At 36.9% G+C, this 17,045-nt stretch overlaps 4 protein-coding genes across 4 annotated transcripts; 2 read left to right on the top strand and 2 right to left on the bottom strand.

The window, feature by feature from the left end:
- Positions 1 to 8: 8 nt before the first annotated feature.
- Positions 9 to 2,515, bottom strand: PKNH_1112100 (high mobility group protein B4, putative; the record flags this gene model as incomplete). The annotated part of the gene is made up of 11 exons (XM_039114128.1): positions 9 to 178; positions 444 to 509; positions 665 to 709; positions 898 to 985; positions 1,130 to 1,168; positions 1,310 to 1,385; positions 1,560 to 1,591; positions 1,759 to 1,818; positions 1,931 to 1,999; positions 2,165 to 2,267; positions 2,508 to 2,515. The coding sequence occupies 11 exons, from the start codon at positions 2,513 to 2,515 to the stop codon at positions 9 to 11; spliced, it is 756 nt and encodes a 251-aa protein (XP_038969748.1).
- A 907-nt stretch (positions 2,516 to 3,422) lies between these two features.
- PKNH_1112000 (mitotic control protein dis3-like protein) lies at positions 3,423 to 6,401 on the top strand (the record flags this gene model as incomplete). Its single annotated transcript, XM_002261261.1, has 1 exon — positions 3,423 to 6,401. One exon carries the CDS (start codon positions 3,423 to 3,425, stop codon positions 6,399 to 6,401), a length of 2,979 nt encoding a protein of 992 aa, XP_002261297.1.
- A 2,784-nt stretch (positions 6,402 to 9,185) lies between these two features.
- Positions 9,186 to 10,878, bottom strand: PKNH_1111900 (CUGBP Elav-like family member 1, putative; the record flags this gene model as incomplete). The annotated part of the gene is made up of 2 exons (XM_002261260.1): positions 9,186 to 9,625; positions 9,780 to 10,878. 2 exons carry the CDS (start codon positions 10,876 to 10,878, stop codon positions 9,186 to 9,188), a joined length of 1,539 nt encoding a protein of 512 aa, XP_002261296.1.
- Positions 10,879 to 14,178: 3,300 nt separating this feature from the next.
- Positions 14,179 to 14,751, top strand: PKNH_1111800 (conserved Plasmodium protein, unknown function; the record flags this gene model as incomplete). The annotated part of the gene is made up of 1 exon (XM_002261259.1): positions 14,179 to 14,751. One exon carries the CDS (start codon positions 14,179 to 14,181, stop codon positions 14,749 to 14,751), a length of 573 nt encoding a protein of 190 aa, XP_002261295.1.
- Positions 14,752 to 17,045: the final 2,294 nt, after the last annotated feature.

The following is a 17,045-nucleotide window of genomic DNA, read 5'->3' as shown; positions in this document are numbered from 1 at the left end:
CCATCCAGTTAAGCCTTCTTAAAATACGTCGTTATGTCAGCATATATGTTTCTATTTTCTGTTGTTTTCTCCTTCGCCTTGTTTCCTTGTCCCTTTCGTTTCATCCTACTGAGTTTCTTTTCCTCAACGTCGTAATTGTATTCCTTCTTGTCTTCATGGCATAGGTCAAATAGGGATTCTTTGGAAGGGGCAAAGAAAATTCATATCGAAGTGCAGCAATGGAAAAATTGAAACATACATATCGGGAAACATAGAAATGAAATCCTCATAGTGTTCAAAAGGAAGAGAGGAAGAGCAACTATTGGCGTCAGATAAAGTAGCGTGCCTTTGGGGGGGCGGTCATTCTGGTTTTGAATTCCTCTCCCTTGGTCCTTCCACAATGAGATAAATGTGCAAAACGAATACAAAGTAAACTTTGTTCTTTCGTCTGATTAAAGCATTACCGTCGTTTTCTTCTTCCTCGACGAAGAATGTATTTATGCTTTGATCCTTCAGTAGGTAAAGGCAATCTGTAAGAATTGTCAGGGGGAAAGGCAAAAGGGGTAAAAAAAAGAAAAGTGTAACGTAACGGTATACACACGTATAGGTATATATATATCTATATATATGAGTTTAAACGTTTTAACAATTCCCGGAGTGTGGAATTGTTCTTTCTTCTTAGGACCTTCGAGGAATTTATACTTTATGCCTTCTCTTTTTATGCACCATACTGAAGGGGTGTGTACAGCAGTTGAGTGGATATGGGTTCATAGCATTCGAGGGGGAACTTGTGCAGTCCTTCCATGAACACGAAGCGTACACAACGGCAAAGCCCACTCATCCGTGGAATTGCAAAAATGGTAAACAAGCGTCGTTCTATATCAAACGCAGCAAAAAGAAAACTCATTCATTTTTAACTTATATCAAGGGAAGTGATAAATTTGGACGTGTTCTTCTCATTTTTGAATTCAATGGTCTTGTTCACCAGTTCAATAAGGAACATAATCTGTTGGGACATTATGCAACGTTCATGGTGAAGCAGAATGGAGGCATGAAATATTCACAGGGTGAAGGGTACCTCTACATGTGCACAAAAAATTTTTTTATTGGATTTTTTTTTGTCTGCCCTTTTTGCGATATTTTATCTAACCATGGCCTTTTGGAAAACATTAATGGCTTCATTGTTTATCTGAAAAAAAAAAAAAAAAAAAAAAGTCGCAAAAAAGGTTAAATCCATGTGAATGGTATTTTGCTATCATTGAGGAATGGACACAAACGTCGTCTTCTCGCAAAGACGCATTCCCTTTCGAGGCTACCTCCTTTTTCATACCTTCCTGACGTTGCTATTTAGGTGCATAATTTTCTGAATTTTAACAACAGGAAATTTCGACGTGCTAATTATGCCGCTATGGTGTGCATATGGTGAAGCATGCGAAATAAAAAAAAAAAAAAAATAAATAAAAGTATATCTTTAGAATTCATCATATCCGTTGTATAGTGGAACTTTTTGAGTATGTGGACCGAATAAAGACGTGATAAAGGAAAAAGAATAAAATGATCTCTGCTCCTCTTGCACTAACTTGTCTCCTGCTGCATCTGCGTTTCCGGATTTCTGTTGAACGGTTAAAGGGGGGAAATAGGAATGGAACAGTTGCAATGGGATGAATGTAATCTATTAATTTTTTCCTTTTTTTTTTTTTCTCTCTTCTTCTTCTTTTTTATCGGTATGTAGTCCTATTTCGTTTGGTTGTCATGTTTTTCCAGCTCTATCCATTTTACCCAATCGAGAAGCTCTTCGTTATACTTTATCTTCAGCAGATGTGCCTGCTCCTCATACACCTATAGTAAAAATAAAATAATGGGGAAAGAAAATGTATGTGAATTTTAAGTTTTTATTATTTTATTATTTTTTTTTTTATCCACTATTATGTTATTGGTTTTCCTGATTAACCTTTCTCTCCTCCTCAGATAAGTTTTTCCATTTGCTGCTCAGTTCCTTCTGAATGTCCGTTATTCTAATCTTTACATAGGGGAGAAAACAATCGTGCAAAAAAGGGTTTTATTATTCTATTCAATATTGAGTATGAACGCAGGAGATCACACATGTACAAGCACCATTCGTATGGCTTCCTCTACATGATGCAATATTATGGTGATGGATTATTTATAACGAGTATGTCTTTACCGTTGTCTTGTTTTCAGATTTCTCTTGTAGAAGTTGCCTCACATTTTCCCGCTCGGAATTACAAAAGAGTAAATAAGACGAAGGCGGTATTTTCGGTTTTTTCCTGCAAGTTTTTTTGGGTGGAATAAAAAATAAAGGGGAGCGGTAAGGTTTACAGTTTAAGGCGATCATGGCAAAGTCTCATAAAACGGCTTAGTGGTATAAAAGGATCTTCCTTGAGCTGTTCAAAATGGCCACTTTAGTTATCTGCGCTGCTATTTCGCTAGTCATGTATGCTCTATGTTTTCACCGGTTGCGTGTTCTTTGACTCGTATGGCATTATTCTCTCCACGATTTATCGTACCTGTCCATTTTACTTTTCCCCGAGCTTTTCTCTTCCTTTTTTTTCTGTTTAAATTGTGGGGAAGTGAAGGAAAGGTTTATTCCATGTTATAAATATGGCACCAATGACACATGGAGTTTTTCTTAAAATGTGTATTTTTCAGATGTGTTTTTTTTTTTTTTTTTTTCTTCTCCGAATGATGTACGCGGTGTAGTAGCAAAAGGGGGCCCTGGACTGCCTAGGCAAAAGCGTGGAAATTTGCGCAAAGGAAAAGAAAAGAAAAAAAAGTATTAAGAAAAATAAAAGCCAAATGAATGTGATAGGGATCCTTATTTCGGACTTGTAAATGAAGGAAAGAAATGAGGGTCGATTCTAACTTCTTTTTTTTTTTTTTTTCCCATCCCCCCCTTTGGGAGATGTTTACACAGAGGGTATTTTTTTTTTTTTTTTTTTTTTTTTCCCGCACTGTAGGTAGTGCAAAACTGAGTGGCGCTATTTCGGAAATGCAAATTTTTTAGTTGCAAACATGGCGCAATTCCCGTTAAGTGTTTTTATTTATTAATTTTTTTTTTTTTTTTTTACTGCTTCCTCTTTTTTTTTTTGGTTTCTCCTTTTTTTTTTCCCCCGGCTGCAGCTTCTCCAATTTGAGTACTGCTTCATGACTACGTTTCTTCCGAAAGGGTTCTCCAACGGCCGGTTGTGCGCATGTGTGGTAGATCCTTGTTAAAGTGCCCTTCCCCAGGTGGGAATTTCGAGTTGGTAGTCGTTAGGCTTCCCGACCACGCTTTTCTCTTGTCATTTCATCGAACCATTCTCTACGTAACGCCGTAACCGATTGGCCCATTCGTCATTGCAACATTAGCAGTTTGCCCGTTTAGAAGCTTCATCGTTTAACCGTGTCACCTCGTCTGCTTCAGACCTCCGTACCGCCACACCATGCAACGCTTCAAGTTCCTCAACCGTAAAAATGATCAGCGAGTGCAAAAGTGCTTCTACAAGTGCAGCGCAAACCACCGAATCACGAAAATCGTGAGGGAGGTGTATCTGCGCAATGATATAAGTTGTGGAGTAGAGAGATGTAACATATGCGAAAATAAGAATAAGAAGAAGTACCTGGATCCAGAGAGAAATATTCTTATCTTAGATATAAACACTATTGTAAAATATATAGACTTCCTGTACGAGTGCAGTGTCGATAACATATTAATCCCTCTGACAATATATGATCATGTTAGAACCTTTAATAAAATTTTGCATAAAAAGCTACACGAGCTTTGTTACGAAACGGATGATAGTAATCCCAGCAGTAGCAAACGGTACAGCGTCTTTGCGAACAAGTTCTGTAAGTTTACCTACGTGGATGACAATGCAGATTTATCCACAAAGCAAGTCCAGGAAATCATAAAAATAGTAATATGGATTAAGCAACACAATGCCAATCTAAAATTAATCGTTGTAAGTAATAATAAATTTTTAAAAGATGACTGCCTGAAAAATGGCATTTCTTGTTTTACCCTATACGAATATGTGAAGGGGTTAAGAAGAGAAAGCAAAAAGAAAGATGGTGCTCTTGGCACCATCAACTTGGACACTTTAAAAATGTATTTCGAAGAAGACATGCTAATGGATGAACAGCATAGCAAGGAGGGAGGTGTGGGAAATTGTCAAGAAGATTCAAATGAAGACACGTATCCCATGGCAGAGACGAAACGAGTATTCGAACCCCATTTGGAGAAAAAGGAAATGATTCAGAAACTTAGGGATAAGGTCATTCTGAAGGGCATTTTTCAAGTCATCTGCGTTAATAAAATGGCCCTTGTAAAAATTACAGATACGGATGAAGTACTTATAAGAGGGTCCAAACATATGAACAGAGCACTCCACAATGATGTGGTGGCGGTCCAGATTTTGGAGGATGACGAGGGAGAGTTCTCTGGGAAGGAGGAGGAAGACTACTTCGAGGAGGTGATCAGTCCGGAGGAGGAGCAACAGGAAGAAGAGCAGCCACAAGAATCAAACCACCAGGAGGAACATTTTAATGGGGAAACAAAAGGAAAAAACGAAACGGAAGTCCCTCAAAAAAACAACGCTAGAAAAGGCAAGGTGTACGGAAAGGTAGTCGGAATCATCAGCAGGGGAAGAAAAGAATACGGAGGAGTGATAAGGGCATATGAAAAGGAACAGAGTGCACAAAAAAAGAAAATCCTATTCTTTAAAGCTTTTAATAACAAGGTACCATATATTATAATAAAAAGCAGTATGGGAGAAGAGCTAAAAAATAAAAGAGTAATTGTCGTTATAGATAGGTGGGATTATAATTCCAAATACCCATTGGGGAGATGCCTATCTGTTTTAGGCATATGTGATGACGTGGAGACGGAAACCAAATTAATTTATAACGAGTATAACATTTCTACGAAGGAGTTTAGCGAAAGCGCCTACAAGTGTCTACCTCCAAGTGATTGGGTAATTCCAGAGGATGAATATTATAAAAGGAGAGATTTTAGAGATGTGCTAACTTTTAGTATTGACCCACCAGGGTGTGAAGACATTGACGATGCGCTATCTGTGCAAGTCCTAGAAGAACAACAAATTATAGAAGTAGGAGTACACATAGCTGATGTGTCTTACTTTGTAAAGCAAAATAGTGCACTAGATTTGGAAGCCTCCAAACGGTGCACAACAGTTTATTTAATAAACCAACGTGTCGAAATGCTCCCAAAATTGCTGACCACAGATTTATGTTCCTTAGTAGAAGGCCAAGACAGACTGACCTACAGCTGCATCTTCACATTTGACATGAATTACGAAATTAGGGATATCAACATTAACAAGTGTATCATCAGAAGTAACAAATCCTTTTCCTATGAAGAAGCACAAAACATGATTGACGACAGGAAGGATTGTTCCAGAACGGCGGAGGCGCTACGGTTACTAAACAACATTGCGAAATATTTGAAGAAGAAGTGGCTAAATGAAGGTGCACTGGAGCTGAGAGGCAATTCAGAAGTACTATTCGAATTTGAATCGAACGATTTTTCAAAGACGAAAAATTTAAAGCCATATGTATCATACGACACGAACAAGCTAATTGAAGCATTTATGCTTTTAGCTAACCGATCCGTGGCAAGAATAATTTACCAAGGTTTTAAGGCAGCGTGCGTGTTGAGAAGGCATCCTCCACCAAAAAATGAAAATCTCAAAGAATTAAATGATTACCTAGAATCGATAAATATTCACGATTTTAAATATGGTACATCAAAGGAACTTTCCTACTCCATTAATAATATAAACTTGAAGGATGACAAAGTGTTGTCTAATATTTTAAAAATTCTCATTACCAAGTGTATGAATGAAGCTGTGTTTATCTCAGGGTATAATGTACACAATAATGAAATGCTCAGGCACTACGGATTGGCTGCAGACATCTACACCTTTTTTACTTCACCCATTCGGAGGTATGCAGATATAATGGTACATCGAGTTCTTAATCATATTTATGGCATTGAAGTATTGGACAAAAAATATCTAGACGTTATCTATCTGAACAAACAGGTTTCCCTACTAAATGAAAAGTATAGAAATGCCAGATTTGCAGGAAGAGCTTCGGTGGAATTTTTCTCTTATCTTTATATTAAAAAAGTGGGGAATCAAATTACCAATGCAGTAATTACAAATTTGAAGAAAAATGGAGTACAGATATATCTACCATGCTATTCCGTGGAAGGAATTTGCTACTTGAAGAGGAAGGATGGGTTCGTGTTCGATGAGAAGCGCAAGCGCTTTGAAAAGCTTGACGAAAATAATGAGGTGCTTTTTTCCCTCAGCTTCTATGACAATATCCAGGTCCACGTCCAGGTGGACAGCTGCGATATCAAGTGCCAGAATAACTTTGTTTTTATTAAAAAACTGTGAGGTGTGTACGTCTGTGTGGGGACACACATTTGACGGTGCGCGTGTACAAGTGGAATCATACGTGAAGGCGTGTACCTGTCCATTTCCATACATATACATATACATGTGTGTTGCTTTTTCTCCCTGCGCGTACAACTCTCTTACGTAACATTTTTATTCGACCCATTTGTACTAACCTTTTGAAAATTCAACCTAGGTGTAATTTTTCAACAAAAAAAAATTCGCAAAAGGATGAGCTCACAATAGCTGAGTAGTGTCCAGATTGAAGTTAAAAAAAAAAAAAAAAAAAAATTATAAAATAATTCCTAATATACTGAAAAATTGGAGGAATATAAAAAAAATAAAAATAAACCTGATAACAGCTGCGCATCAACTTCTTCCTCGTTCACCATTGGAAGGTCAACAATTTGATTAAATTCCACGGCGTCGTTTTTCTGTAAAAGGAAGAGGTAGAAGGGAAGGTCCCCCTGCTAGCCCTTTGTAAAAACACCTCAGGCCAATGGAGTACTCGCAGGTACAAAAAATGTACACAAAATATTAATTCGAAAATGGACTATTATAGTACGAATTTCCTCTTTCGTCAAAAAAAAAAAAATAATACATGTTAAAAAAGAAGGTGGAGGAAAGCTATAAATATGGTAGAGAAATAAATAAATAAAACAAGTTGACAATTAGGAAAAATCGAAATTGTCGTTTTTTTTTTTTTTTTCTTTCTTTTTTAAAATGTCAAATTGGAAAATCTATCCAAATGGGTTAACATCCACATCAGACACGTGTGTGCGGATGAATAAATGCGCGAGGTGGAGGGGATGTACTTCACCTCGCCCTCGTGGTTACATATGCTTGCATACCTTCTCCCGAAGTCAGACGCACACATGTAAAGTAGCACATTGTATGAGCAGGAAATGCATAGGATGAATGCAAAAGTAGGTATAAAAAAAAAAAAAAATCATCAATAAGGAGAAGAAAAATGAACATACGCGTCAATTTGTAGAAAAGTCTACAACAGTATTTTGAAAAATGTAAAAATGAATGCATTTGCAGATGGCATTTTTTTTTTCAAAATAAAAATGCCACGAATGATTTGCAAACAGCGGGAATATATTTTTTCCTAAAGGAAAATAAATCAAAAAATATTGTGTTGGAGAAAATGTGTATGCACTTTATCCATCTGACGCGTAGAACAAAATTTGAGGGGAAATTAGCTTATCAAATGGGATGCTGTAACATGTGGTTGACGTAACATGAGATTGACGTTGCATGTGCCATTGTACATTATTGATACTGGTAGGTAGCGGATGGGGTAGATAGAGAGAATACATTATATAAACGTGAGAGTGCGAGTACACTACGTGTATGAAACAACGTGGGTGATGATTGTGGATGGAATGCTATTATGTATTCGTACAATAAATGCATTTTGTTTAAAATAATACTAAAGACTAAAATTTGGAAGTATATACCAACCCATGTGAATAGCAACGATAACAGAAACGATAATAGTAACGGAAACAGCAGGGCAATAGCAAAGGCCGCGGCAACGGCAACATCACTCATTCTACTCTTTACATCAAAGAATGAACAAACAAAATAAAAAACAGATTGTAAGCTTTAGTGAGGAGGCTATATATAATGATATATATGACGAAATAAATCCATCGCACAAATGTGTAATTCATTTTAACATGTTTTCCATATAAAATTGTAGAGAGGGTGGAGGGAAAAAAAGAAAAAAAAAAAAAAAAAAAAAAAAAAGAGAGGTAAAGGGGAATTATAAATTAAAATAATTCTATATTACATATGTATATTTATTTAAAAAGGGGGGGAGGGGAAATTGCAGAGCAAATTGCAAAATGAATTGCAGAAGAAAAAATGATAAGGGAAAAAAGGTGCGAAGGGGAGCGCGAAGAGGAGCACGAAGGGGTACCCAAAGAGGAAGCGAAACAGAACAGGGAAAAGGCCTTTCCCTTTCGGTCAAGATGTAAGCTTACACACGAGCAGAATTCCACGCATATCTTGCCACTTTTCTTAGTGAAATATAATTCTTAAAAGGTTTTACATGGAGTGTTCTATATTTTCACTTCCGTCTTGCCCCTGACCACGGTATCAGACTTCGCACAATTTGTTCTATTTGCTCAATTTGAGTGTCTGTCCTATACCATGTGTGTAACAGAATGGTCTTTTTTGGGAAAAAAATTACATTTTCTCTTTTTCTGTGCTCCTTTATTTCAAGTCAGCTGGAAATTCTTCTTTAGATTAGTCATTAGAGCTATTTCTATCAGTTTTCCTTGTTCATTCATCACTTACGCTTTTGTTTGCTCCCATCTGTGTTGCGCAGGCACGAACATACATAACTACTTATTTTGAGTAAGTATGTATTGCTTGCAGGGCGAGTTCATACCTTAATGCAAGAGCAGCACGCGGGGGTTCTTTCTGCTTCCGCATTGTGTGTCCCTCTTCGTAATATACATATATTTTTTCCTTTTATGCCCCTTTGCCTGCCTTCCATTTGTAGCCTTCTTCATCTCTTCGTCTTTTCATAATTTCCCCAACCCTGTGCTCCGTCTTGTTTAAATTAATTTTATTATACAGTGGATTAATTTCACCGCTTTTATAATTTTGCGAATTTGTGAATTTTTTTCTTTTTTTTTTTTTTGGGGGGATTATTTCATTTTTTTATGTTTTTTGTATGACATATATTTTAAAAATGACTCCTAAGTAAAACTATAAGAGAAAAAAAAAAAAAAAAAAAAAAAGGCGAGACTGCTAGTCCACACATTTACCTCAATATGGCCCACACCTATAACTGTTGCTATTGGAGTAGAAAAAATTTTGTGGCTGAGCATTTTGGTGTGGAGGGAAATTTGGCTGTGCTACTGCATTGGGTTGGGCTGGGATGTTTTTTTGTGGTCTGGACATTTGTTGGAAGGAATTTATTCCATTTTGGCTGACGAACTTTTTCATTTCCTCTTCTTCTCCCTTCTTCACAGTTACCTTTAACTTTTTATTTAATGCCATAAATCCGTTCATCTGCGAAATTGCCGCAGCGGCACTTTCAATATTTTCGTACGAGACGAATGCGAATCCTCTGTTTCGGCCGGTACTCTTTTCAGTTGCAATTCTGGCAGATAGAAGTTCGCCAAATGGAGAAAAGGCCTGGATGAGGTCCGTTTGGTGCCATTCATTAGGAACGTGAAAGATGAATAAGTTCGCTCCTGGTGGGCCTGCAGAAGAAAATAGGAAAAAAAAAAAAAATAGCGAATACAAAATAGGCATTCACAAAATAAATAAATAACTCCATTAAGGGGATGCATAAATGTCATATGCAGCACCGGAACGTGCAGTTATACTTAAGAATTTACATTTTCTCTAAATTACCTGATGAGTCAGACAAATTGTGCATATTGTGGGTAGTACCCATAAAGAGAGTCTCGAATTCTTTTGGCATTTCCCATTGGGTTGTGTTTGTCTGTTCATTGTAATAATAAGGTCTTCCCTCTCCAGAGTAGTATTCCTTCCAGGCACCAACTTGTCTTGGGTAATTATTATTAACGCCAAAGTTGTTACCAAAATTGATATTGTTGGGGCTTGTCACATGTGGTTGTGAAGAAATACCATGAGCTGAATTCTGCATGGATTGCATATTCATGGGAATTTGTGCTTGCTTAGCCGACTTGGGTTCTGCAAATCGAACTTCCACAGGACGTGCACATCCTTCTAATGTTTTTTTTCCATTTAGGGAATTTATAGCATAAAGTGCTTGTTCCTTGTAAGCAAATTTTACAAAAGAACATCCCTTTCCTAAGCCGGTTGAATTATCTTTCATTATAAATACTTCTTCCACAGAACCATAAGGAGAAAACATTTCCTTTACACTTTCCTCTGATATACTTTTTGGCAAGGATCCAATAAATAGTTTTGCCTGATCAACACCTGATTCGATATTTTGTGGAAATCCTAATTTCATAATTTCTCCAGAAGCATACTTTACTTGAAGTGAACCAAGTTGAGGATCTAAGGTTCTCTGATTGTTCAGTGACCGTATGGCATTATCTGCTTCTGAGATAGATGCCATTTTTACAAAGGCACTCGATTTGTGTATATTTGTAATTTTATCCCTTATAATTACAACTTCTTTTACTATACCAAATTCTTCAAAGATGGGTCGCACTTGTTCTTCCTCCATATTTTTGGGGACTCTTCCTATAAAGAGCTTTATCGATACGGGTGGCGCAGGGTGACATGGAAAATGATGATCACTGTAGTCCATGTTCATGTCATCCTTATCTGAAGCATTTTTTGTTTTGCCTAAATTATCCTGCTTCGATTTCGAGCTCTTGCTGTTTCCATCCATTTCGTTGTCTTCTTTGGAGAAGTCCATTTCCTCTGATATATTTTCATTTTTCCCGTGGTTGTAATTGCCCGTGTTGGTGTCGGACGAGTTGTCGTTCAAGTCTATGTTCTCATTGTTATCCATATTTAGACGCCTGGTGTGGTTGAGCTGATTAGCGCTTTGATTGCTTATCAGTTTGGCTGTTTATCCGCTTCCAGATTTAGAAGTTAAGGTGCTATATACCTTTACACCTTTTGAGAGATGCATATAATATATGCGTTTCCTTTTGCAGCCTGTGATTTGCCAACTTGCTTATGTACAATGGGCAATGTTCTTCCCCCTGGAGACTTTTTAAAAGTGACGCAAATAACAGTTTGTGAGAAATTTGGAGAGTCCCTTTTTTTTATTCTCAAAGAGGAAATGGTATATTCCTCCTTCAGGATGTGAATATTTTTTTTTTTTTTTTTTTTTTTTTTTTTCTTCCTTTGCTGATTCGCTCTTTAGGCGTTTTCCCCTTTACTTCTGTTTTTATTTTCCTTTTCTTTTACAATGTGGCCTGCCTCTTATGTTCTCAAATGGATTGCGCAATTTTTTGGCTTAACTACTTGCGTACATTTAGTAATATCCTATTGTTTCGAATTTGCATGGATATACATATATGGGGTGGGGAAGAAAAAGTAAAAAGAAAAGGGGTATACATTAAAATGAGGCAAAAAAAATAAAATGTGAAAAGAACGCACAAAAATATGCATAAATTTTGACGCAAAAAATGGTGATGAAATTTTGGAAACAAAAATAAATGAAAAAATAGAAAAGGTGGTGGAAGAGAATGAGGAAAAAAAAAAAAAAAAAAAAAAAAAAACGAAAGTAAAAAATTTTGCAGTTGTTAAGTGACACTTTGCAGAAAGGGTAAAAGTTTCTCTTGGTTTATTTTCCTTCACTTCTTTTTTAAAAGTTATTTTTGGGGGATTTTTATAGCGCGCACAAATTTCAGTCATGTATAAAAAGGTAAAATATTCGGGAAATATTTGCGCACCATTTGTACACGCAGTCAATTACGCAGAGTTTGTGCGATATGGTTCGGGCTATTTTTTATAACACTTATATATTTACGCTGTATGCACGCTGCGTCCAAACTGTATTTCTTGTGAAAAAGGCCTATTTTACATAATATATACATATGTACATACGGATTGCGTAGAATTTTAAATGTATCTCACGGGGGTGGATAGGTAAAAATGAAAATAAAAAGATGAGGAAAAGGTTGCCATTTGTTCAAGTGAACGCACTTTTTTTTTTTTTTTTTTTTTTTTTTTTTTTTTACTTCTGCGTGAAGTTTATTTTACTATTTATAAATGTTTACATGTACGTTTGATTTTACATATGTATGCAAGTACTTTTTCTGATTTCCGTTTTTTCTATTAACTTACTGTCCTTTGTTTTTTTCTGCTTCTCCTACACCGTACCCCTTTAGGCTATTTAGCTTTTCTACCTTTTGCTGATACACCTTGGCGCGGTCACGGGTTCAGTTCGCGGTTCTTTTTTTTTCTGCTGTCGCCTTCGCAGTTAACACGTACAAAAAGGTACCGTGCAGTTATGATAGTTATTCTTGCAAAGTATTCCCATAAAACAGGCACATATTAATGTACGCAACCGTGTACCTCTGTACGTGTTAACTGCTTATATCCAGCCCTGACAATTTGCAGAAGAGCTGTGGAATCCAGCCACAGGGCTGTTCACGCACACGCAATGTACTGAACGATTCGCGTGCGTAAATTTGTGCACCTTTTATCACGTACATACTTGGCACAAGGCGTGCTTTTGTAAAAAAGGTGAAGGGATATCTTAGGATAAGTGAGAAGGGACGGTTTAAGCAACCGGGCGCTTCCACTTATTTTTAACAATTTTTGCAAATCCTGCGCATCTTCCAGTAGAGTTACCAAATGAACATGCAAAATGGAATGCACAGCGAGAGCCATACCAACATTATGGCGAAATAAAATTTATCGACGTGCACGGTGTGTAATGTATATTTCCGCAAATGAAGTTGAGTACGAACCTTTCATGTGTGGCCACTACTGCCATGTTAGTTAAATGGTAAATCAGCAGCGTAATAACTGAAATGTGCTAACGTTATGTAGCACGTGAAAAACCTCTTTTAAGGCATAACAGGAAGATACCCCCCCCCCCCCTTCCGCTGCGGCAAAATGAATAATCAACTTTTTTTTCTTTTTTTTCGGGGGGGGTACCTTTTTTCCCCTTTTCCTGGTTGTGTTTTATTCAAATTGATCAATTAGATTAAGTGGAAGGCGTCATTATCACACAGATGGCTTCTTGTGTAATATGCATAAGGATCCAATGTGCATTTAAATGTGCTACCTATTGGGGAACATACCTGTTGAACAATCAGTTTTTCTTTTCCGTGTGCACGCATCAGAGGAGATCTGAAAAGACCGCGCAATTATTCCTCTCCACACTACCATGTATTGTAAAGTAACAAATAAATTCATATGCATATATGGAAAGACGGCGCGTAGAACAATTTTACATAACTCTGTTTTATTCTTTCATTTAGCTTGCTGGTAAAATGGTCCTAAAGCTGCTGTGCCGTTTATACAGGAGGAATTAAGCTCACATATTTTTTGCAATAGCGTGTAAAATAATTTCTACACACTGTGGAAATGCGCTGAGGGGGATATTCCAATGTTAAGGTGATTATACTCTTTTGAATTGAAGTGTGCGTTTGAGAAGTTGGTTTTGCCATTTTTGGCTTCTTTCCCCTGTGATTGAAATTTTTGAAAGAAAGGGAAGGGGTACATATGGATTGCCTACAAGCAACGCCGGAAATACTAACATGTACAGGGATGTACCTAGACATATGTTCGAACACAATGTGCCACTTTATTATAGGCGCTATGAGGAACATATTAAAGACTAATTATGTATTCTAATGCGGGTGACTGGGTATTGAGGCTCATCCCTCTCCACGTAAAATGTCCTATATAAGAATGATAGAAAAGAATATGATCCCTGAAATGGTCATGTAAAATATTTTCAGTTCACTGAGTGAAATATAATTGGCTCATAAAAATAATTTCGCGCGCTCGGCAGGGAGAACGGAAATACCTTTGCGGAATTTTTCTCAACAGGTGCACATATTATTTGATCGCAACGTTGATTTGTCCTTTTTTTTTTTTTTTTTTTTTTTTTTGCTAAAGTGGTTTTGCCTATAATTGGATGAATTTGCAAAAGGGATACAATTTTGTTCTTAAAACGTGGGGACGAAAGTGGTGGATTCTGAAAAATAAGACAAGAAAAGAGGGGTCCATTGAAACAACACATCGTTTTCATAAATTGGTAAAATTTAAAAAGAAAAAAAAAAAGTGATGCATAACCCATGATAGTTGACGTATACAGTTAAATCGCACACACCTGCGCTTCGCGATGGACTTGATAAGGAAATACTATTCAAATTGCTTGCTCGCCTGTACTCCTGAGAAGTACGTAATAGACCAGAGTGAAATAGAATTCTCTACCACGGGGAAAAGTAGCCTAAGACTTAAAGTCATCGATTGGTATTACACCACTGCAGGAAGCTTTAGTGTTAAGAAGGGTAAAGCTCGCAACATTGGAGCTAGCCAAAATGACAAAGAAGAAAATTTACGAAAGTTAAGTCGAAAGAGAACACGTTATGAACATTTTGATCGCATAAGAGTTATGGATAATTTACTCTTAGTCAGTGATCAGGAAGGGGATCAACAAAGAGAAGAGGGAGAGTGTCATAAGAGGGGACAGCTAAATACGTGCGAACATGCTAACACTAATGACAGTACCTTGAATTGCCTAAATGGGACAAATCCACATAACCGGCCTCAACCCATACATGTCGAAAATACCTTCGACTTTGCATTATTGCCAGAACTTGGTACCCCCCTAAACGGAACGCATTTATTTGTAAAGACACGCAAAAAGGTTACACATAAAAAAAGGAGTAAAAAAAAAAAAAAGGTAAGTTAACCAGGTAATCAATGAATAAGGACATAAGGAAAGGAGGAGTTAAGCAGGGAAACATCGCGGTAGAGAAATCCCCTTCATGATGGTGAGAACAAATTTAGCCTTTCAATAGGATGTATTAAGAAGCAGCTTCAAAAGGATAATGGCCTGATCAGATTAATCAAGCCAGTGATTGCCTACGGAGTCTGTTTATACAAAACTGGATGATACAGAAAATAGGTATTTGGATATGGTATAGCAAATTGTAGGGACAAATAACGTGCTCCGCTTTAAATAACATCGATTGGGTGTAGAAGCGATGTAGAGTACCGGTGGCGGAACGCTGCCTAAAACCCATTAGTATGATTCTTCCTGAGGGTTGCACACATATGCATGCTTGCGCATATTTGGCGAATGGACATTAATTCCACGAGTTCAGCAAAGTCCAAAAAAAAAAAAAAAAAAAAAAAAATTAACCCACATTTCTTATTCCGCAATGCACCATGGGACAAATGCTTACCCCATTTTTAATTAATCCATTTTTCAACATTCTTTCCTCTTTGAGGCTATATCACAAACCCACGCCGCAGTGAAGAACGTAATTTCAAAAGGCTAGCCCGAAAAACGAACAAAAAAGGTGTCATAAAGGGAGCAAATGTACGACGAAATAACGGCAAATTGGGGGATCCCCACTGCACTACCATGTACCTTCACACATTTGGAGGCATTTCCCCAATTTATGCTCATTTGAAAGCGATTCACTGAACTAAATAAAATCAACCCGAAAGTCATAGGATTTTTCTTCGCTAAAATATTTAAAAAGAAGAAAAAAAAAAAAAAAAATGCTCCGTACTGCTTAAGCTCAGAATACATGTCCTCAGAAATTCCCTCACTTGCATGCACATAACCTTTTTTTACATGCATATATAGATTAGTTTCATACTCATAGGCAAAACGACACTATCTCTACATACGTACGTAATTTTTTTTTTAGCTCAGTTTTTTCCTTCACCGGATATTGTTCACACTGCGTACTTATTTGCAAGGAATTTTGCGCAGATACATGCGTACACCCCTTGGAAGAGGAAACAGTTAGAAATAATCAAATGGGAAATAAAAATAAAAAGGGAAAAAACAAAATTTAGTGTACGTACCACCATTGCCACGTTATTTTAATAGGAAGATACATCTAGTGGTGCTTCAAGAAAAGTTATGTATGTTTGTAATATCGAGTTATTACTATGCACTTTATTACGAATGAGGGATGTTACAAATATTCAACCTAGCGGTGTGAACCCGTAATTGGCAATAAAGCATTCTTAGCACTGTACAGGACTTACTGCGCTTCATCATACTACATTGCTTCTGCCCCCGAATGTGACACATCCTACGTGATGGACAACCATTTTTATGGCTTGGCATATTTTTTTCGATGAGCTTACCCCTCCAAACATTTCATAGGGGGAGGGGAGAGCATACGCTATGTATTTATGTATGCCTGCATAAACGTACTTGCGTGACATATAACATATACATCTATCACGCAAGTAATAATGTGAGATTATCCAATACAATGTTCACAGGATTAACCATTTGCGCGAAGAAAAAATGAAAAAATTCTACCGTTCACCCATATTACTTCCCCCCCCTTTTTTTTTTTTTTTTCCTTTTTGTCACACTTTTATTTTGCTTTGTTTTCAAACTAGCAGAAAAGTGTGACAGGAAAAATGACAGTGTATTTTTTTTGTCTTTTACCTCGGTAATAAATTTGGAATACCATAATGAGAGAATAATTTCCGCACAAATGAGAAAGTTAGCAATTATCAGAGTATGCTTGTGTATACGTATGCATAATGTTAATAACTCACCCGTGCCTGTCTTGGAAGGAGGTCTCAACATATTTTTTCCTTTGCTGACGGTGACACTTAACTGCAAATAAAGGGAACACGTATGACTTCCAGCAAAACCATGTAATTAAATGAGGGTTTAACTATTTTGTGAGTTAGTTAAACAGTGGTGGGAAAATTCGGCAGAAAGTATCATCTCTTCATTGTACGAAGAATGAACAAATGTTGGAAAAAAAAAAAAATGCCTACCCCTTTCCATTTTTATCGCACAAAATTAAAGTTCGAAACTGGCGTGTGCATTTGCTCATTTGCGCATTTATGCGCATGTATGAAGGGGTTAAAAAAAGCTTCCAGGATATATATTGCACTTTGGAAACTTCTGTCAAGACAAAACGTTTTGGAATTTGAAAAATATAAAGTACAAAGTTTGAGAAAAAAAAAAAAAAAAAGCATGTGCAAAAATTGATTATA

Source organism: Plasmodium knowlesi, assembly GCF_000006355.2.
Source record: "Plasmodium knowlesi strain H genome assembly, chromosome: 11".
Lineage (NCBI taxonomy): Eukaryota > Apicomplexa > Aconoidasida > Haemosporida > Plasmodiidae > Plasmodium > Plasmodium knowlesi.
The sequence above is the reverse complement of the archived record's forward strand: the minus strand, read 5'-3'. Positions and strand labels throughout refer to the sequence as shown.